The sequence below is a fragment of the Thalassophryne amazonica genome, chromosome 6, assembly GCF_902500255.1.
Source record: "Thalassophryne amazonica chromosome 6, fThaAma1.1, whole genome shotgun sequence".
Taxonomy (NCBI): domain Eukaryota; kingdom Metazoa; phylum Chordata; class Actinopteri; order Batrachoidiformes; family Batrachoididae; genus Thalassophryne; species Thalassophryne amazonica.
The window spans coordinates 102,839,427-102,862,049 of NC_047108.1; the positions used below are offsets into that span (position 1 = coordinate 102,839,427).

General features: G+C 40.7%; 1 protein-coding gene across 1 annotated transcript in view; it reads left to right on the forward strand.

Annotated features, from left to right (window-relative positions):
• The window catches only part of dnmt3ba (DNA (cytosine-5-)-methyltransferase 3 beta, duplicate a), a 69,223-nt gene that overhangs the window by 21,167 nt on the left and 25,433 nt on the right, over positions 1 to 22,623 (forward strand). Inside the window, exons 4-12 of the mRNA XM_034173017.1 lie at positions 3,956 to 4,121; positions 4,208 to 5,934; positions 6,054 to 6,207; positions 6,805 to 6,864; positions 7,058 to 7,086; positions 15,067 to 15,216; positions 18,705 to 18,770; positions 18,912 to 19,061; positions 19,161 to 19,268. Coding sequence (XP_034028908.1) covers positions 3,956 to 4,121; positions 4,208 to 5,934; positions 6,054 to 6,207; positions 6,805 to 6,864; positions 7,058 to 7,086; positions 15,067 to 15,216; positions 18,705 to 18,770; positions 18,912 to 19,061; positions 19,161 to 19,268 — 2,610 coding nt within the window. The remainder of the gene's footprint in view (positions 1 to 3,955; positions 4,122 to 4,207; positions 5,935 to 6,053; positions 6,208 to 6,804; positions 6,865 to 7,057; positions 7,087 to 15,066; positions 15,217 to 18,704; positions 18,771 to 18,911; positions 19,062 to 19,160; positions 19,269 to 22,623) is intronic.

Below are 22,623 nucleotides of genomic sequence, written 5' to 3' on the forward strand. Positions count from 1 at the left end.
AATTCTAGAATAGAATTTAAAATTCTTCTTCTTACTTATAAGGTTTTGAATAATCAGGTCCCATCTTATCTTAGGGACCTCGTAGTACCATATCACCCCAATAGAGCGCTTCGCTCTCAGACTGCAGGCTTACTTGTAGTTCCTAGGGTTTGTAAGAGTAGAATGGGAGGCAGAGCCTTCAGCTTTCAGGCTCCTCTCCTGTGGAACCAGCTCCCAATTCAGATCAGGGAGACAGACACCCTCTCTACTTTTAAGATTAGGCTTAAAACTTTCCTTTTTGCTAAAGCTTATAGTTAGGGCTGGATCAGGTGACCCTGAACCATCCCTTAGTTATGCTGCTATAGACGTAGACTGCTGGGGGGTTCCCATGATGCACTGTTTCTTTCTCTTTTTGCTCTGTATGCACCACTCTGCATTTAATCATTAGTGATCGAGCTCTGCTCCCCTCCACAGCATGTCTTTTTCCTGGTTCTCTCCCTCAGCCCCAACCAGTCCCAGCAGAAGACTGCCCCTCCCTGAGCCTGGTTCTGCTGGAGGTTTCTTCCTGTTAAAAGGGAGTTTTTCCTTCCCACTGTAGCCAAGTGCTTGCTCACAGGGGGTCGTTTTGACCGTTGGGGTTTTACATAATTATTGTATGGCCTTGCCTTACAATATAAAGCGCCTTGGGGCAACTGTTTGTTGTGATTTGGCGCTATATAAAAAAATTGATTGATTGATTGATTGATATGGACTGGGAGCTGCTATAAACAAATATGATGCTATCATAACAGGATTCAGGCTTCCCAACTGTAATCAGGTCCTCAGATATATGATGTGGCACATCCAAGACAGAGATCTGAGCTGTGTTCCAAATGGGACGCAGCAAAACTGGTGATGGCGTAACTTGAAACCTTCTACTAGAAAGGCAACATCCCAATGATATGACAGATAAAGGCTCTGCAGAGGATAGTAGCATTATCAGATGAGAATGCCAAGATAAGAGCCATTCCAAAGAACCAGAGGGAGCTTCCAGCCTCAAAGGATAAGCTACAGAAGATGCATGTTGAGCTTCAGGAGACTTTGGCCATATAGCCCTGTAATGTTGAACATCTCATGAAGAACCAGGAAGAGCTGACCTTTCTCCACTCCATGAAAACAGATCGGAATGCAACCTTTGGTGTTCTGGATAGGATGACTGCTGCAAAGGAGAAGAGGAAGAAAGCCTGGTTTTCAGTAGAGAATGAGAAATGCAAGTATGAGGAATAGTTATCCAGATCTCAGGGAGGCATCAGCAGCACAGCTGGTGAGTATTCCAGTGATGATGAAACTTACCAACAGCCTTCCAAACAGTGACCACACAAGCGTTTCAAGAAGAGCAGTGCCTCGGTTTTCATCCCTCATGACATCCTGAAACATCCCAAGCTTGTGTCACTGGCCACAAGGATGAAGTTGAGTCCATCTCAGCAAGCTGCTTTCACTCAGTGTGTTATTGAGAAAACTGGAGGAAACCCAGAAACCGTTGCACCATCATATGCAACACCTGATAGATCTTAAAGACAGATAGCGAAGAAAATATCAACATCCAACAAGAACAACTGGGAACCCCCTAAGATGCTGACTGTTCATTGGGACTCAAAGTTAGCACCATCTGTGATGACACCAAACAAGTCTGAAGCAAGGTTAGCAGTATCTGTAGGGAATACCCATGACAGTAAACGTCTGGGTGTGTTCTACTACACACCTGGCAGTGGTCAAAGCTGTGGAATCAGCATCAGTGAGCTGACATACATCCTGCTGGAAGAGTGGAACTGTCCAGACCGAGTGGTCAACATGGTCTTAGACACCACAGCATCCAGCACAGGTCATCTAACTGCAGCCTGCATCAGCATCCAGGAGGAGGAGAAGAAGGTGGGCTGTGGTGAGGTTATGCTGGACCATGTCTGCACAGACCTCAAGATTGAAGCGTCTAAATCCCAGATATGGCTCTTTTCTCAAGATTTAAGAATAGTTTCTCTGTCTTACCTGAGAGTGAACCACAGGACTTGTGCAGACTCGATGTAACATCTCATTCTATAGCAGCCAGGAAGGTGATTTACAGTCTACAGGATGATGCGGTTCAAGTTGCCCAAAAAAGTCTTCACCAAAGGCGTGATGACTACTTGGAATTTGTAGAGCTGTGCCTACTTTTCATAGTTTTAGAATGCAATAATTTTGGTCACATAATGTTATAAACATTTTCTTTTTATGATACTTTGAATTAATGGAATAGAATTTAAGGTTTTGTTTTCGGCTTATTTGTTGCTGTTATTATGGAAATGTCTGGCAAAGGCAATTTTCATTGTGTTTTCCCAAAAAATTGACACTATTGCCACATCTCACGAACTAATAAAGACAGAGATGTACCACTGTCACCAAAAGATGTGCAATGTCCATATTTATATCCAACTCTCATTGACATTATATGGCCTAAATCCATTATTTTTGGCATTATTAAAGAAAATCGGATATTTTCAGCCCGGTGTCGCAGACCAAACAATCCCCCTAAAAATTGGCCCCCCCAATGACGCGGTTCATGGATTATCACCTCGTTTCTGCTTCAAACTGCACTCCAGTCATCATCTATCTCAGCGACAGGTATCTGAAGCTTTTGTATAACAATCATTTCCGCATAAATTCAGCATTTTTTCATCATAAAAGGCGGCGGAGGTGATCAGAGCGCCGTGGCTAAATGAGCTGCTAGCTGATACATTCACTGCGCGTCGTTCATTTCAAAGCGTCACTGAATTTCATTGAGTTTCTGCTTAAAACGGCCTTGTTTCTAATTAAAACTGACATTAGAATGATTTAAGAGGTTTTACCTTTATCATCTGATGGTTAATAATCCCATTAATCCATTTGATTGCTTTGGGTGAAGAGACTCCATCTCAGACGTGCTACTGTGGTCCGAAATGGCGCATGCGCCGATGCAACGGACCGATTTTTAGGGGTGGACCGTTCGGTCTGCGACACCGGCTTTATTGGTGCAGTTAGTAGCAAACTTCAGCGGCTCGGTAGACCCAGTAGATATCAATGGACTTTAATAAAATTTCTCATGGAAGTTTAGTAGGTGTAAAAGATTTATTCTAGGTACAGATTGATTTTCAGAACATTTTTAAAAAGTGGGGCAAATGGTGCACCCTACAGCTCACCCATCAACGTCAAGTGCTGAAATTGGTGGGTGAGCTAAAATTGCATTGCTAGTGCGCATGCACAGCAGTACCTTTGGACATTCCAGATCAAACTTTGTGTCTACCCAATAAATACAGCCTACGTCTTCTTTTAGCTGCTTCCGTTAGGGGTCCCCATAGCACACTGTGTCTTTGTCTCACCCTGTCTTCTGCATCTTCGTCTGTCACGTCAACCAACTGCATGTCCTCCTTCATTACATCTATAAACCTTCTCTTTGGACTTCTCTTTGGTCCCTCCTCTGTACATGTCCAAATCTTTAGTCTTGCCTCACTGACTTTAAATTTTCAATTTATTTTCATTTATATAGCGCCAAATCGCCACAAAGTTGCCTCCAGGCGCTTCAGGCTAGTAAGGTCTAACCTTACCAAACCTTTTGTCTCCAAATTGTCAGACCAGTGCTGTTCCAATGATCTGCACTTTCCTAATCCTGTTCATCCTGATCACTTCCAAAGAAAATCACAGAATCTCCAGCTCTGCCACCTCCAGCTCTGCCTCCTGTCTTTCCACAATTATACTTAATTTTGCAGCAATACCATCTCTTTTTTGTGCATTCTTTGCACAGTGTGGCAGCTTTAAGACAGCTTATTTTACTGTCACATCTCACTGATTGGTTGGTTTCCAGTTTTGTGACTGAGTAAATTCTATGTGAAGATGCATGACCTGGCCTTTATAGGAATACAGACTTTAGTCTTGTGTAAGGCATTTTAAGTTTTAGTTTAGTTTTTTTATTTTATTTTATTTTATTCAGACCTTTCCAGTTGAGGAGTTGGCAAGAGGAGATTTTAAAAGTAATTTTGAACTTATGAAGTGGTTCAAAGCATTCTACACAGCCAATGTGAAAAGTGAGGACTATGATGCTGTGAAAGCGCGGAAAAACCAGGAAGTCCGGCCTATTGTGGCATCTCCCATATTAAGTAAGTCAGATTTTATGTTTATCGACATAATAGCTAAGCGATGGCATTATGTCTGATAATCTCTAATTTTACTTCTTTTTTTTCAGATAACTCTAAATTGGGAGCAGAGATGAAAGACGGCAACACTATAAGTCAACAGTCTTACCCTTACAATGAAAAGTGGAAGGAAATTTTTGAGTGGGTTGATCGCAGCCCTCTGGGAGAGCTCTACACCTATTGTCGTCTTTGTGACAAAAATCTAAAGACATTTCATCAAGGCCATTGTGACCTCAAGCGACACATGGAAGGAAACAAACATAAGAAAAGGGCCAGGTTGGCTGAGCACATGGACCTGGAAAGTCTGAACACTGAAACACTTCCATGTAGTGATGCTGCAATCCAATTTATTCACAAACAATGTTCCTCTGGTTCTGTAGGTGGTGCTCAGGGGTCTCGTAATTATGTACGTCATAAACTGGGATCACACTATCCAAATGATATTATATCTGTTTGCCAGCACACTCCATATTGTGTTTACATTTACGGAGGGGTGACACTCAGAGAAAGTGCGACTATCTCTGTCATCCTTGTTGGGTTTTTTGATGTTGATGACTCCAAGTACTCAATACGATTTCTGGATGCGCTTCAAGTTCCAGATGATCAAAGTGCATCATCAGTGGTGGAGACCTTGAAGAAATTTGGCTTTTCCACGGCTAATCTTGCGACTCTTTACATGGATGGTAATGTTGCAGCAGCTGAGCAAATCTGCTCACAGCTCCAGGAGCTCAACCCAAACTTGATATCGTTAGGAAGGCTCTTTAACATGCCGGATGCAGCTTGCCATGCTGGACTGAAGGAGCTCTCCAGTCAGGTTCAAGAGATGATTGATGATATCCATGCCTATTATACCTCTGGCTCTATCAAGGATGAGAAGCTCAAAGCTCTTTTTGGGTCTGATAACAATGTGAAAACTCCATCGTTTCATCTCAACATCAGCTGTCTTCATTTTTGCCAGTTTGTCACAAAAATCTTAGAAATGTGGGAAGATCTCATATCATACTTTGGGTCTTGTGACAAAGACGATGACAAAGCCAAGTCAATCTGCTCCCACCTACAAGAACCCAAAATCAAGGCAACATTTATGTTCCTGGATCATGCCATGAAGCCTCTGCATGCTTTCCAGAGGCGTCTGCAGACACATGAGGGAGCTGCCCGAACTGACTTGCTCCTTATATTAGAAGATGCAAGTAACCTGCTAGAGACTTACACTGCCTTCTTTCTTAACCGTCAGGCTGTTTCACGTTTCCTTAGGGAGCATAACAGCCAAATCCTCAAGAACAAGAAATTCCACCTGTTGAGAACTGAGCTCAGTCTGGGTGGAGCAGCGGTAGAAGACTTTCTGAAAGAGTCTGATGCTAAAGAAGCACTGAAACATCTACAAGATGAGGCGCTGTCCTTTTACATTGCACTCACGGGTAGCATTGCAGAGAAGCTGCCTCTCAATGATGAAGTCCTGAGGACCATCTCACAATTACTCAACCCCAGGACTAAGACAGAAGTGACGGAAAAAGCTGTGGGGGAACTTGGAACTAAATTAGGAATCTGTAGCTCCTCTGAGGAGGTTGACCAGCTTGTCAGGGAGTTCCAAGAGTATCAGCTGACCAAGGAGGGGCCAGATGCAGAGATTGAAAAGGATAACTCTGTGGTTTTGCTGGAGAAGCACTGGGGCAATGTAATGAAATATGCCAAGGCAACATCAATCTTCAGGAAGCTTGCGTTGACCTTACTGTCTCTACCCTGTCCACCACTTGAGGCGCAACAGGTTTTTAATCAGGTATGTGTGGCAAATTGTACCAACACTGTTTGTGAAGGTAATTACGCATACTAAAATATTTTCCACTCACAAATATATACATTTCCTTTTGTATGTTGAAATTGTTTGGCCTATCTCAGGCCTTGAAGAATGGAGATATCACACTGTTCTCTGACAGTGAAAGACTGGCAGAGAGTGAGACAGATGGCACCTTCGAAAGCTCTCTCTCTGATAGCACCAGCAAAAAGGATTACCCAGTCCAGAATGGCAGAATGAAGAAGAAGAATTCTTCAGGTAAATCAAAATATAAAGTTCAAATTTTTTTTAGTAATAAACTTTTCTGTGACAGATCTGCTTTATTTATTTATTTATTGTTTTTGTTACTTTTTGTGATTTGGACATAGAGTATTTTTATTCACTAATACAGCACTTTCCATATTGCAGTTTAATATAACAATTATGTATTTTATTTGAAAAATATTATTTAAACATAAGACAGCATATTTTCATTCAGGACACTTTTATTGTTCTATTTATATATATATATATATATATATATATATATATATATATATATATATAAAGCAAAGTATCTTTTTCCCCTCTCTGATCCAAAAAACTAATCCCATACATGATCACAAATCTTGATCTGATCTGAACACTGGGTTTTGTGATCATTACACCCATATTCACAAAGTATATTGATTGTTAAAAAGTGTTACAACATGAACGTGAATGTCTATGCTGCAACAATAAAACCATGTTGGTTAATTTACTGCTAAATAGTGTAAAACTATCAGAAGAGCATGCATTTCTGTCAGATGGTTAACCTGCATAATGTTGTCACTCACTGTAGATCGGTGTGTGGTCTTGTTTCTTATTGTTTTCTAGATGACATATACCTTAATATGAGAGTAAAGCCATGTGCAGTCTACCTTAAAAAGATAAATGGTAAGAGACACTGTTTTTATTGTTGTCGTATCTGCCAATATTTAAAGTTGTGTGAAGCACTCATATTCCTATGAGGATTGTTGTGGTTGAGGATTAGGTTTGGGATTCCATTATCCTGTAGATTTGCAAAATTTAAATGCAGTTGCCATTTTTGTGAACTCAGTATAACAAAAAATGTGCTTTCATTTTACAGATCCAAACGAGTGGAAATCTGGGAAAGAGGTAATCATTTATTCTGTTCAATCAATGTTTCAGGGCTGGTGGTACTCCGATCAGGCACTGATAGTTCTTTTTCTTGAGCAGCAAAATGTGAGGCATTCAGAAACACAAGTGAAAGTTAAGTGATATGTACAAGATTTAGGAAATCCTGCCATAGTCATGCAAATCTTAATCATTGGTTTAAAAAAAACTCCAGTGTTTCACGGAAAAATACTTATTTACTTTTTTCAGTGAAATGATCTTTTACCAGGGACTGGGTATACCACATATAAAAATCACATGAGCATATTAAAAACGCACCCAAGCTGTAGGATCACTCATTTTCAAAATCCCTAAACTCACTGCTGCAAACTGCATGGATGCAAATAATATATCTGGTTAAAATCGAACTCTAATGTGCATATTGAATTGTCAGAATCCCTTTAGTCATTACTGGCACATTAGGACCCCGATTCAGGCGCTGCACAGTGGCCTACGTAACAGGCTGCTGTCTGACAAAACATCACATGGATCCTCAAAATTTTCTGCCTATTATTTAAATGAAAATTCACCTTCAACAATGCAGATGATTGGTGTAAAACAGGAGTTATTTGAGCAGATTTAATGGCATCAATGGCTCACGCGAACGGTGAGAGCGTTTTATTAAAAAACATCTGAAAAATAACTTCTGCAAAAATATATTTGAGGAGATGGGAGTAATTTTTGACTTTCTCTTGTCAGTAGGAGTCTAACATATTTCAGATTGAACTTCTGTCTTCTGTGAAACCTTTTAACTGCTACCTTTAATTGATGCAGAGGTTTTAACATCATGCTGCTGTCATCCTCCTGTGAGATAAAAATAATAACCTGATTAATGCTGTATCAAATCACTTAAAAAAAAAGGCTATGCCACAGAAAATTACGTGTGAGGGAAAGCCACAGTCAGAGCTCTGCAGATACAAAATGATTGACATCTAAATTAATTAATACTTGGCATTATGAACAAAAAATAATTTGTTGGCCTGATGGCCCATCACACCTATAACACCCCTGTCACACCTTCATGATTTACCCAGCGTATGCCAAGCATATTAAAAACACTGCCATACGCTGGCTAAATTGTACATGTAATAAGTTATGGGTAAGTTTTGTATAAGTTAAGAGCATGTATGCTGATAAACATCATATTATGCTGAGTACATCAAAGAATTTTGAGCTTGCACAATATTTTTGACATATGCCAGCATTTGTCTCATACATCCTGCATGCGTGGCCCATAAGGTGGAGGTAAGTTGTGCCATTGTTGACACACATTTCTTGTAAGTTCCTCATAAATCAAAATACGCCCATTAATGCAGTCCATTGATTGGCTCAAAGCTGCAGTCCTCATGCGAACAGGACAGACTGTTTCAAATATTAAAACCATTCACACATGGCGTAAATATATAGTACTAATCTTACCTGTTCTTTTCAATCGGATTCATCATCACAGCCTGACGAAAACTTATCCACATAAAGCGTCCTGATTTTGGAAAATACTTTAGTTCCTTGTCGTGGCTGAAGAAACGTAGTGTTTTTAAAGAAGTCCCTCAGTGATTTGTGTGTTTCTCAGCCTGAACCAGAGAACATAAAAGCGAACGACAAATAAACACTTCTTAATTTGAAAACACTGTTTTTGTAACCTGATAGCACCTCTGGAGGGATTTAAAAGATATTTCACGGATGTCAGCGTGCACGCAAACTTCCATTAACTCGAAGCGAACTTCCGCTCTTGTCAAAAGCTCATGTATGCGCACGCAGACGCCCTCCTGCAGACTCCCTTAAAAATGTAAATATTGCTTATAATTGATTGATTGATAGGGGGGGCTTTAATGATCATGTATAAATTGTACATAAGACAGTAGGCTCTTAATTCTCTCCCTCCCAACTCTTCTGTACTTTGCTGCACGGTGAAACCGTCTGATAAGTCCAATAATTAAGTTGTGCACATATCATTCATCATAGAACCTACTGTGGACAAACTGTATCTGCATGAATTACCGACCAATTCCCATTTAAGTCAAAATGGGAGCCTTGCTACTGTCAAGACATGAAGTTTGTAAAATGTGTAAAAAAAATTATAATTTTGCCTAATTAATGTAAAAAACAGTTAATTTAACCAGGTTGAGATCAAGACCTCTTTTGCAAGGGAGACCTGGACAATTCTAAACTTTCCAAATCACCTAACCTGCATGTCTTTAAATGTGGGAGAAAACCAGAGCACCCGGAGGAAACCCATGCAAACACGGGGAGAATATGCAAACTCTACACAGAAAGGCCACAGGTGTGAATCAAACCCATGACCTTTTTGCTGTGAAGCAACAGTGCTAACCACTAATCCACTGTGCTGCCCTAGCAGTAAATGTATAATTAATTTATATATATATATATATATATATATACACACACACACACACTTTGCACTGGGATACCAATTAAAACTGCAAATTATAAAGAAGACAATGCCCATACGGCTGAGGGTATATCAGCATTGCGTTATATTTTTAAAAGTTGAAAGAGTCACAGTGCCTCGTTCATTCATGTCAGCATTTACCACAGACATCAGTCGATTCTTCAGCATTTTGCACGTGATAATAATAAATTCCATGAGCCACCAAGACAAAAATAAAATACGAAAAATGTTAAATTACTCTGTTTTTCCTCCATGTGGAGGGGCGGGGCTGCGCGACAGCGTACGCACAGTTAATGACATTTTCGTCAATAGCGCGCACCACCTGCCAAACAAAAGGGTTTTCCGGCGGTGGAAACACAAACCAAGCCACATTTAACTGTTCTGGCCCATACCATATCTTCCCGGACTGCTCGGTGGAAATGGGGCTGTCAGTATATGCTGGCTACATCATTACGTTATGAGAGCTGCATAATGTGTTTGACGTACGCCAGCGTATGCCAGCATTTTTAATATGGTCGATGTACACTGGCTAAATTGTCAAGGTGTGACGGGGCCCTAATACTATAGGGGAAACACTGTGTTTTATTCCTGTATGAAGAGAAAAGGAACAAATCTAGTTACATTTTTAATGGGGTAAATAGTTTTAACTTTCTTCTGACTATATAATATGTTCATTTACCAAAAATCTATTAGCTCTGCTTGAAAGCTGAAACATCAGGAAATTAGTGTTTCAGTGAATGCTGTTAAAATTTTACACACTTTTACCAAAACAGCGCTTAGGAGCAAGTACGCACACACCGTTATGAGTTTTTAATGTCAGCAGTCCGTGGTACTGAAAAGCACCATGTTATATTTACAGTAAAGTGTGTTATTTAAAGAACTGTCAGCTGATTATCATTTTAAAAAAAGATTCAGTATTTTATATTTTGGTATAATGAGAGTACAGTGTGTAGTACACCAGAAGATGAGTTAAATTTGATAATGTAGTAACAGCATCTACGATGCATTTGGCATATGCATTATGGATTTGACACTCAGAGCTGATTTTTGCTTTCCTGTTGATTATGTATCTTGCTGAATGGGCCTCAAAATAAAAGCAATTATATTTCAAAGCAGTGGAGGCTGCAGTCTAAATGCTGGTGCTTTGCTTAAGTATAGCAGACACTGAGCCAAGTCAATATTTGTGGTGAGTTTTCTAAATTTGAAAACAGGAGCTCTCTGCCTGTGTTAAAATGCAGATTAAAAAAAGTTCTAGTGTTTAGGCTTTTTTCATGAAGAATATCATTTATTTGTGGTATGTACTCTTTGTTTTTCAAAAATAGATAGATGTAAACTGGGGATGAAATTGCCTTTTAGAAAAACTAAACAAAAAAAAGAACAAAACTTCACACATATATGTGTGTACTCTGTTCTCTACAAATAATCGGTGTGTACAAGGATTAATTGTTCAGATCAACCTCGGAGCATCACTCCTCATAATAAAGGTATAAATTTCCTTTTGCAGCTTCTAAAGATGTTCTTAATCTCCACGAATGGCCAGGTTTCACTTATTAAGCTCTGATTTTTAAGGGATTTTACAGTTTTCCTGCATCTTCTTTTGCGTCATTGAAAATTTGCTGGTTTTCTGAAGTGAACACCATAATACCACTAATCCAATGGTGCATTTACACGTAATGACCGCAAGTCATGAATGCCACGAAGTATAAACTCTTGGCCGCTGATGACAAATGTAATGATTCAGGGCAGAGGCGTCAGGAGTCCTCAGGAACTGCTGCAACCTGTTACCATGCGTTATGATTAATGGCACGTCGCTGGCGAATACATGCCGTCTCTGATTACAGCTATAATAAACTCTTTCCTCGGGTACAGTCCCGCAGTCTCTCAAGTTGGCAGCTATCACGCCCATAATCAAAAAACCTGGCCTTGACACTAATAATCCCGCTAATTTCCGACCTATTTCCACTTTACCATTTCTGTCTAAAATCCTTGAGCGTGTCGTAGCTGCACAACTTCAAACACACTTAAACTCCAACAGTTTATTTGAACCTTTACAATAGACCTTTAGACCAAATCACAGCACAGAAACAGCTCTACTTAAACTCACAAATGACCTCCTTCTCACCCCCGACTCTGGCCACCTAAACATCCTTATCCTCCTGGACCTCTCTGCTGCATTTGACACCATCAGCCACTCCATCCTCCTCTCCTGCCTCAAGAACACCCTGAACATCACTGGAACTGCATTGACCTGGCTTCAGTCTTACCTCACAAACCGGCAACAATACAGGTGTCCCTCAAGGTTTGGTACTTGGCCCTCTTCTGTTCATTATCTACATCCTTCCTCTCGGTCACATCATCCGCCGCCATGGTCTCCACTTTCACTGCTATGCTGATGATATGCAACTGTACATCTCCAAAAAAATCCATAAACACCACAACACAGTCAACACTCACTGCCTTACAGAAATCAAAACCTGGATGAATCACAATTTAACAGTGCCAAAACAGACATCATCATAATTGGACCTAAAAACATCATTAAATCTGCACACGACTTCACTCTTCACACCGACAACACCACTCTCTTACCGTCCCCCCTCATCCGAAACCTTGGTATTTAGTTAGATCCACAGTCCCCCTTCGAACACCACATTAAACAAATCACCCGGATTGCCTTCTTTCATCTCAAAAACATTGCTAGACTCTGCCCATCCCTTTCATTTTCCTCATCTGAAACTCTCATTCATGCTTTCATTACTTCCAGAATCGATTACTGCAGTAGCATCCTCTACAGCAGGGGTGGGCATCGAGGGCCGAGACACTGCAGGTTTTCCATGCAACCATTCACCTCAGCAGGTGGGTTGCTGATGAGCTTCTCCTCTGAACATAAACACCTGGTTGTCAATGAAATCACCTGCTGAGACACCTGATCATTAATGAAATCACCTGCTGAGGTGACTGGTTGCACGGAAAACCTGCAGTGTCTTGGCCCTTTATGGCACATGATTGCCCACCCCTGCTCTACAGCATTCCATCGAAATCACTCAACAAACTCCAGTCCATTCAGAACTCTGCAGCCCACCTTCTCACTCACACCCGCTCACGTGAACACATCACCCCAGTCCTTCAGAACCTCCACTAGCTCCCTGTTCCTTATCGCATCCAGTTCAAAGTCCTTCTTCTCACGTTCAAAGCCTTTCACAATCTGGCCCCTTCATACCTCACTGACCTGTTCCATCACCACACTTCATCTCGCTTCCTCCGCTCCTCCGACGCCAACTTTCTGTCCTTCCCCTGTAGGACCAAGCTCCAAACCTGGGGTGACAGAGCCTTCTCCATCGCCGCCCCTACCCTCTGGAACTCACTGCCCCAACAACTCTGCAACTGCCCAGACCCCATTTTCAAGAAAGGACTCAAAACGTACCTGTTCAGATCTGCTTTTAATATCTGAAATGATTTAATTGTTTTGGTCCTGTTTTTATGGTGATTTAAATTGTACTGTAGAGCGTCTTTGAGTGTTTTGAAAAGTGCTTTATGAATAAAATGTATTATTATCATGAACCATTATGCACGGTCAATAATAATGTCCGGCGCTATTGCGCATAACAGCGCATTGTTACGAAACTGTCAGGAATGTTGTGAATCAGGTAAATTGTCTCCACACACGCCCATGTTCATCCTGCCATCAGCTGCTGAACAGTTCGCATTGCTCCAGATTGCTCCTCAACATCCAGATGAATCCACAGCAGAAGAACTTTGTGATCACATGCTTAGTTGGGCTCTGTGCCATGGAGTTGCGCAGAAAGGAGGAAGAGGAGATGGCGAGAGAGCCAGATGTCTGGCTGCACGCGGCTCTCCTCTGGCTCAGACTTGTTTTCCCGAACATCAGGTACAACAGCAGGTGGAACACCTGCAGGAGTGCGCCGAGGAGCATTGGAACGAGACTTACCCGACTTGGCGTCACTGTCCTTCGGCATACTGCAGCAATGAAACTGAATGCGGTGGGTGCAGCAGGGTCTAATTGTGTGCACGTGAGAAAAGTGATTTGTAGTGGTGCGCAGTGAAATCTGACACCACGCTACAATTCGGGTCAAAACTTGACAGTTTTCGCAACATTTCTTAATGGCATGTGACAGTTTGGGCTCCAAGAACCATCACAGGAACCACTACGAACACTGTCACGCTCTATTAAGAATCACCACTAATCACCATGTATCATCACACTCAGTTGCGAACTCCACGACATGAGGGAGGTGCATGACATTCGTGGAAGTTTTTTTGGAAGCCAAAAACATGCTCCATGAATATCACGAATGTCATGCACCAACATGCACTGTTAAGCTGCATTTACACATAACGACGGCAAGTTATGAATGCCACAAAGTATACATTGTTGGCCGCTGATCACGAATGTGATGATTCGGAGCAGAGGCGTCAGGTGTCCTCAGGAACTGCTGCAACCTGTTACCACGCGTTACGATTAATGGCACGTGTTGCTGGAGAATTATCAGGAACCATTACTCACGGTCAAGAATAATGTTCCGCATTGTTGTACGCTATCGTGCGTAACAGCACAACGTTAAGTTCTGTCACGTTGTAAATGAGGTGAATTGTCTCCACACACACCCCCATATTCATCCAACTGTCAGTTGCTGAACAAGATCGCTCCAGTTTGCTCCTCAAAATCCACAGCAGAAGAACTTTGTGACTGCAAGCTTAGTTGGGCTCTGTACCATGAAGTGGCACAGAGAGGAGGAGGAGACGGAGAGAGCCAGATGTGTGGCTCCATGCGGCTCTCGTCTCGCGTGTTTCCCCAAACATTAGTCACATGCAGCAGGTGGAACACCTGCTGGAGCGCAGTAATGAGCATTGGAAGGAAACTTTTAGCCAACTTGGCGTCACTGTCCTCCTTCGACATACTGCAGCAATGAAACTGAATGTGGTGCAGTAGAGTTTAATTGTGCGCATGTCAGAGAAGAACGCTGTCATGCTCTATTAAGGATCACCACTAATCAAGACGGATCAACACGCTCAGTTGCGACCTCCACGGCATCATGCGAAATGAGGATGGTGCGTGACGTTTGTGGAAGGTTTTTTTGACAGCCAAAAACATGCTCCATGAATATCACGCACCAACACGCACTATTAAGAAGCCTATTCAGATGCGTTAAGGCACGTTAAAAATGTCAGGAATGTGCCAAGAGTGATGCAAATATGACATTCGTAACGCGTCTTGCCTATGTGTAAACGCACCATTAAGAACCCTATTCAGATGCGTTAAGTCACGTTAAGAATGTCAGAAATGTGCCACGAATGACAGAAAAATGACATTCCTAGTGTGTCCTGCCTATGTGTAAACGCAGCATTACGAATAACTGTTTGCCTTTTCTTAAACCTGCCTTCTGTTATTCGACTGTTTGTCTGGACAACATTATTGAGTATGCAGTGGTTTATTTTGTCTGAGGGTAAAAGTGTCGGAATGGCTCTGCATGTACATTTGTGCACATATTTGACATAAAGAACGTATGTGTCATGACTTTGTTGTCTCTCAGGAGTTTGTTCGAGGAAGTTCTGGCTGGGAGATCAGCTTGCGACAGAAGCCACAGGCCCGTACTGTGTTCCAGGCTGGTGCTAACACCTGGAGCAAACCTGTAGAGCTTCATTTGGACAGAAAAAAAACTCTGGACTCTGAAGATGAGGTGGTAGGTATACTGATAATGCCGGCTTCTGTCCAGCCATGTATTGTTTCTTCCTGTGCTCTTAAAACAGGTGATTTCACTGATCAACTCATTTACCTGCCTGAAGAGTTGAACAAATTAAAAACAGCTGGTTTAGGGAGTGGATGGAACAAATATGTGGGAGGACATTTACTCACCGAAGGCAAGATTACCCACCATACTCGATTATACTGATAAAATACCTCTGGGTGATGAAACCCTTCACTCTTAAACACTGTTAGATAATTGTCCCACGAAGGTGATCAGACTGGACAGTCCATGAGACTCGGACCTCTATCCAGATCCCCATCAAATTGCATTATGTTGTGCTGTTAAGGGGCTTTCACAATGGCGTATTCATAGAGCTGCTCATTGCAGCGTTGTGTTTCATTTAAATACGGCCGAAATACGCGCGTACTCAGCCTTTAACAGTGTTCGTTCATACTTGCAGCTGCGTGTGTTCGCGTTTTAATGTGTGCACACAGTCGCGTGTGCCATGCTGCACCAGTTTCAGTGTTATTTTCTGCCTCTGTGGAAGTGTACTCTGTTCTCTACTGCATGGTGTGGTGCGGCTCAAAAACAGTCATTTAACATTATTATTATTATTATTATTATTATTATTATTTTTATGCAGCAAGTGCACGTTTATTTTAGAGTCACAGCTCTTTTCAGCTTTGATCAGACTGATCGATCAGGGCGTTTGATGAGCGCACCGACATGCAGCGAGTGCGCGTTTATTTTAAAGAGCCACAGCTCTGATTAGACACAGAGAGAGAGGGAGGGAGAGCGCGCGCGCAAGAGAGCGGTTTTATTTTATTTTATTTTAATTAAAGGAGTGTGATAGAGGAGAGGAGACTCAGACTGCCTGCTCTCCTCTATCAGACTCCATAAAATAAAATAAAAGCGCTCTCTCGCGCGCGTGCTCTCCCATCTTGGTCTCTCTCTCTCTCTCTCTCTCTCGTTTTTATGAAACGATGTGACACAGTGAAACAGTCCTCATATATAATTAGTCCAGTATGATAAAGTGAAGCAACGATCTTGCAGTATTTATAGCTCCAGAAGAACAACAGGGAGATGTGAAGCGGTGCACAGTGCCGTCTTGAAGCGTGGGCGGGCTCACAATAGCAGACACTAACACGGCGCTGCGTGTTCTTGCGTGAAGGCTCCATGCTGTGCTGTACGCCGAAGAAAATTAAACAGGTTTAATTTCTTCCGTCCTCCGCGCGTAGCCCTCAACATACTGCTACGTATTGAGAAAAAAACTCCTCGTGAAGTGGGCGGAGAGCTGCTCATTACAGTGTAGATGATACGCTGTAATGAGCAGCTCTACGAATACGCCACTGTGAAAGCTCCTTTACACATCTGAATGTTGGAATGACATCAAATACAAAAAAAAAATCAATGAATTCAGGCTTCTGCATATAAAAATTTCTAAAATGATGCAGGTGAAAATTTATCTTTAGAACATGGCATAAGTTAAATGAAAATATAAAAGCAATAATGATAGGTTGCATAAGTAATGGCACCCTTTAACATAACGCAGGCAAATCATCACTTTTACAACCAGTTTTTTCAGACAGTTTAGGGGATGGATACATAAACATTTCTAAGTCACTGAGTAAGTCTTAGTTTTCATTTACATCAATCATTAACAAATAAACTAGTCAGGCACTCAATGGTAAATCTGTCCCGGAGGAGGCAGCTCTCAAAAGCTAAGTTCAGCTGCAGTTTGGCAGACGGCACATGAGAGATGCAAGCCAAGAATAGATCTGTCTTTGTTGTATGAAAACACTCATCTACACCATTTCATCATGACACAAGGTGAGGAAGCAAACACTGATTTGGAGGAGGATGCACCAGAGCAGGATGAGAGCGTAGAACTGTGGTCCCCAAACCTGGGGTCTCATTCAGGTGTGGGCAGCCAATCAAGAGCTAACAGACACCTGAATGAGCTAATCAGCTTGTGACTAAACAGGGAGAGATGGAAAATCTGCAGGTCAGGGGAACCACTGAGATAAACTCTGATTGATGAAAATGACTGAGGGAGAGGAGCAGGCAGCAAGGGAGACATTTATGTGGAAAAACAGTGCTATTCGTTGGTCCTCACTTCCACATCGAGTTGCAGCCAGGATGGCAGCAGGAAAATATCATTCAAATGACTCCAGGACCCAGAATGTACTTGCCATTTTCACTTTTAATAAAATACAGCTGATGTTTCCCTGTCTTAAATGAAAGGACATGATACGGTGCGACAATAGATGCTTTCCTCCAAAAAATGAGTGTTGCAAAACCTAAATAATAGTCTCCCTGCTGTCAGAAATATTAATTAAGGATTAGTCATTCATTGATTAATGTCAGATGGGTTATTTATACATTCTAAATATGTCTATTTCAAAATTCAGTATAGACACTTATTCTTCAGGAATTGTTGGTCTGGGTCAAAACTGACAGGCCACTCTGTAAAGTCATTAAATCTGAACAGTATGTAAGGATTAAAAGGCATCATTTTAGAATTTATTATGCACAGAAACCTGATTTTATTTATTTATATTTTTTAAAATGTCTTTTCAACATTCAGACATTCACATAGTTTGTGTTGCCACTTTAAAGATAAGGGCACACGTTTATTGACTAATGCCAAACTATTTAAAAACTCCCTGTTTCATAATAGCAACTTTAGCTAATTCCTGGATTTGGAATGTGATCCTCAGCCAATCTGAAGTTTTCCTGTTGAATTGACCAACATTGTCATCAAAGTTCATAAAAATCACTTCACTGGTTTCTGGGTAATTGCAGTAATAATTGGTTAAGTGATGCAGAAGCACAATCACTTTGGTTGAGTGTAAAAATGGAAACTCTGACTATTGAATCAGAAGCAGGTTTATTGTCAAGTCGGTTTTCACACACGAGGAAGATTTTTTGGTCTGATGATGTGTAACAGCAGACCAATAAGTATAATCACAATGAAAAGTGAATTTAACAAACGTAGTGCAATTTAAAAAAAACTTATACAAGGAAGGATGTGAATGAAATCTGCACTGACCTCTGATATACACATTTCATTTTCCGGACCACAGTGGAAACAAACGTTTCACACTTTCTTTTGCTATCGGTGTATTTTAATTAGGGAATACGTATGTATTTTGTGCATTATTTTAATTAATAAATTCAGTCAGTCATGTTTTTCAATCACTTTATTCATCTGGTTAATTTCAAATGTAGTAAAAGTCTTTAAAATGAGATCTCAAAAATATTTTTATGTAGTTTGAATAGTTGTGTCTAACCATTATTTTTCACCAAGGTATGCCCATTGAAAAAGTTATTCCTGCTGCTTGTCGTATGTTAAATTTTATGTAAACCAAACTTCATAAAAAGTTTTAAGGATTACCGATTAAATTTGAAATGCTTTGTATTATACAGTTTTAGATTTTAGCTTTGACTTGATTGTGGTCCAAATTTGTGATTCATTTCAGGACAAAGAAGCGTCACTATCCCATAAAACCACACCAAGAAGAAGAAGACAGAACCAAGCGTACCAGGTAGTCTGTTACAGTTACTGAGAAAATCCCACAATGCATTTGCTCACCAATTCCTTATATGAAAATCTTGAGTTTATCAATTTCTATACAAACTTACTTTACTTGTGTGCTATTGCTGCTTTATTGATGTTTTTGGTGAAGGATGGAAAAGGGTTTTTGACTGGAGAGTTGGTGTGGGGAAAAGTGAAAGGCTTTTCCTGGTGGCCAGGAATGGTGATGCCTTGGAAAACCAAGTCAGCTCCCGTGGGTATGCGGAGGGTGGAGTGGTTTGGAGACGGGATGTTCTCAGAGGTTCGAAGTGTAATGTTTTCTTACTTTGATGTGTACATCCCAGATCTGCACAATTAATTTATTTTGAGTTGAATTTTACTTTATTCCTTTATGTTCCAGAGCTATACAGAGGGTTTGTTGCCATTTAGTGCCTTTGCTCGGTGCTTCTGCAAAAATTCCTATGCCAGCCTGCCTACCTATAAGGAAGCCATCTACCAGATTATTGAGGTAAGACACCAAAACTGTGCTTTGGGACTCCTAATGCAGTATTCTCACCATCAGCAGACTGTATGTATAGGTCTTAACACCAAACAGCCCTTTAGAATAAAGACTGCATCAACTGTAACTAGAGTGTAATACATTAGAACATATCTGAACCAGTCACCAACAATCTGTGATATAATTCTTATATCTGGGCTTCATTTCCCAAGAATGATTGATCTTACGAGTTGAGAGTGTTTTCTACTACTATTCCATGGCCTACTTCAATGTCTTTTGTACCCTTTTCTCAAAGTAGTTCATTGGCACATATGGATGCACAGCCGGTTTCGAGCTTATTAAGGTCAGCCGTCTGTGGTGCTGATTGCACATGGAATACATAATAATATGTTACGTTAAATAAAGGCGCTCTTGTCAGATTTAAATCTTCCAGAGCATACACAGTGTGTGGTGACATTTCACACTATCTCTCTCTCACACGTACAATTCCATCCATCCATCCATCTTCTACCGCTTAGTCCAATTAAGGGTCGCGGGGGGCTGGAGCCTATCCCAGCAGTCATAGGGCGTGAGGCGGGGTACACCCAGGACAGGACGCTAGTCTGTCGCAGGGCCACGTACAATTCATCTCATGAAAATCAAAGCATCAGATACCATACTTTTTGTAGCTTTATTGACCAATAAAAAAGCTGTTATGAGGTATTTGAACCTCATATTTAACAATTCGGGCCCTGTCTTCCACCTGCGGTGCACGTGTCATTGCTAGTTTCCAACCAGTGCGGTTGTCATTTTTATGCTTAGCATCCATGTCCTCTAAATCACAAGACCACTTGCTGTCATGGGGGAGTGTTAAAAATAAAAATTAAGGAAGGTGTGGCCGTGCATAAAAGTGGCATCATCGATCGTGTATATGCCTTTATTGAAATAGTGTGACTTTCAGACGCACCTTACATACACAGGTTCACAACACACATACATACTTTTTGCCCACACATCTTCATCACTCACCTGCAAGTGTGTATTAATATGATAGTGCGTGATGGCCACTGTAGAGAAAAAAAGTAATTTAACAAGAGATGCATTATCACTCTTGATTTTATTCTTTCTATCTCACACACACACTCAAAATATGTCTTTGTTCAGGTAACATACAACCCCTGGCAAAAATTATGGAATCACCGGCCTCTGAGGATGTTCATTCAATTGTTTAATTTTGTAGAAAAAAAGCAGATCACAGACATGACACAAAACTAAAGTAATTTCAAATGGCAACTTTCTGGCTTTAAGAAACACTATAAGAAATCAGGAAAACAAATTGTGGCAGTCAGTAACGGTTACTTTTTTAGACCAAGCAGAGGGAAAAAAAATATGGACTCACTCAATTCTGAGGAAAAAATTATGGAATCATGAAAAACAAAAGAACGCTCCAACACATCACTAGTATTTTGTTGCACTACCTCTGGCTTTTATAACAGCTTGCAGTCTCTGAGGCATGGACTTAATGAGTGACAAAGAGTACTCTTCATCAATCTGGCTCCAACTTTCTCTGATTGCTGTTGCCAGATCAGCTTTGCAGGTTGGAGCCTTGTCATGGAGCATTTTCTTCAACTTCCACCAAAGATTTTCAATTGGATTAAGATCCGGACTATTTGCAGGCCATGACATTGACCCTGTGTGTCTTTTTGCAAGGAATGTTTTCACAGTTTTTGCTTTATGGCAAGATGCATTATCATCTTGAAAAATGATTTAATCATCTCCAAACATCCTTTCAATTGATGGGATAAGAAAAGTGTCCAAAATATTAATGTAAACTTGTGCATTTATTGATGATGTAATGACAGCCATCTCCCCAGTGCCTTTACCTGACATGCAGCCCCATATCATCAATGACTGTGGAAATTTACATGTTCTCTTCAGGCAGTCATCTTTATAAATCTCATTGGAACGGCACCAAACAAAAGTTCCAGCATCATCTCCTTGCCCAATGCAGATTTGAGATTCATCACTGAATATGACTTTCATCCAGTCATCCACAGTCTACAATTGCTTTTCCTTAGCCCATTTAACCTTGTTTTTTTCTGTTTAGGTGTTAATGATGGCTTTCATTTAGCTTTTCTGTATGTAAATCCCATTTCCTTTAGGCAGTTTCTTACAGTTCGGTCACAGACGTTGACTCCAGTTTCCTCCCATTCGTTCCTCATCTGTTTTGTTGTGTATTTTCGATTTTTGAGACATATTGCTTTAAGTTTTCTGTCTTGATGCTTTGATGTCTTTCTTGGTCTACCAGTATGTTTGCCTTTAACAACCTTCCTATGTTGTTTGTATTTGATCCAGAGTTTAGACACAGCTGACTGTGAACAACCAACATCTTTTGCAACATTGCGTGATGATTTACCCTCTTTTAAGAGTTTGATGATCCTCTCTTTTGTTTCAATTGACATCTCTCGTGTTGGAACCATGATTCATGTCAGTCCACTTGGTGCAACAGCTCTCCAAGGTGTGATCACTCCTTTTTAGATGCAGACTGATGAGCAGATCTGATTTGATGCAGGTGTTAGTTTTGGGGATGAAAATTTACAGGGTGATTCCATAATTTATTCCTCAGAATTGAGTGAGTCTGTATTTTTTTCCCTCTGCTTGGTCTAAAAAAGTAACCATTACTGACTGCCACAATTTTTTTTCTTGATTTCTTATAGTGTTTCTTAAAGCCAGAAAGTTGCCATTTGAAATGACTTTAGTTTAGTGTCATGTCTGTGATCTGCTTTTTTCTACAAAATTAAACAACTGAATGAACATCCTCCGAGGCCAGTGATTCCATAATTTTTGCCAGGGGTTGTACATGATAAATGCATAACTCATGGAAAAATACAAAACTTCGCCTTACTGCTTCACTGCTTCACCTCTGGAGTGTAAGCGATGTCCACTGTGCTGTCTGACCGATTGGCACTCATCCATGAACCCAACAGAAAATCCTACACTAGCGCACGCTTTCTTCATGCCACACAGCTCTGTAACGGAAATAACAGGTGCCACTGTGACTGGTTAACCCTCAAGCGACCGAGCTATTTTAGCGACTAATATGACTAAGTGGGGTCATTTATGACCCCATTGACTTTATATTGGAATACATTTATATAAATGATTGTTTTAAGGCTCTTCATATTTAGTACACTCCCTAATATAGTTGTCCATCATCTAATGTAGTAAGATATGGAATTACCAAAAAGTAGGCAAAAAAACACACCAATTACCTTGTCTGTTACATCATGTAAAATGCATGTTACCTTTATCCCTTTGCATTTTATTTCATTGCGTCAAAAATTAAAACAATACGTCATGAAAGTATAGTTTCATTGAGTACAAT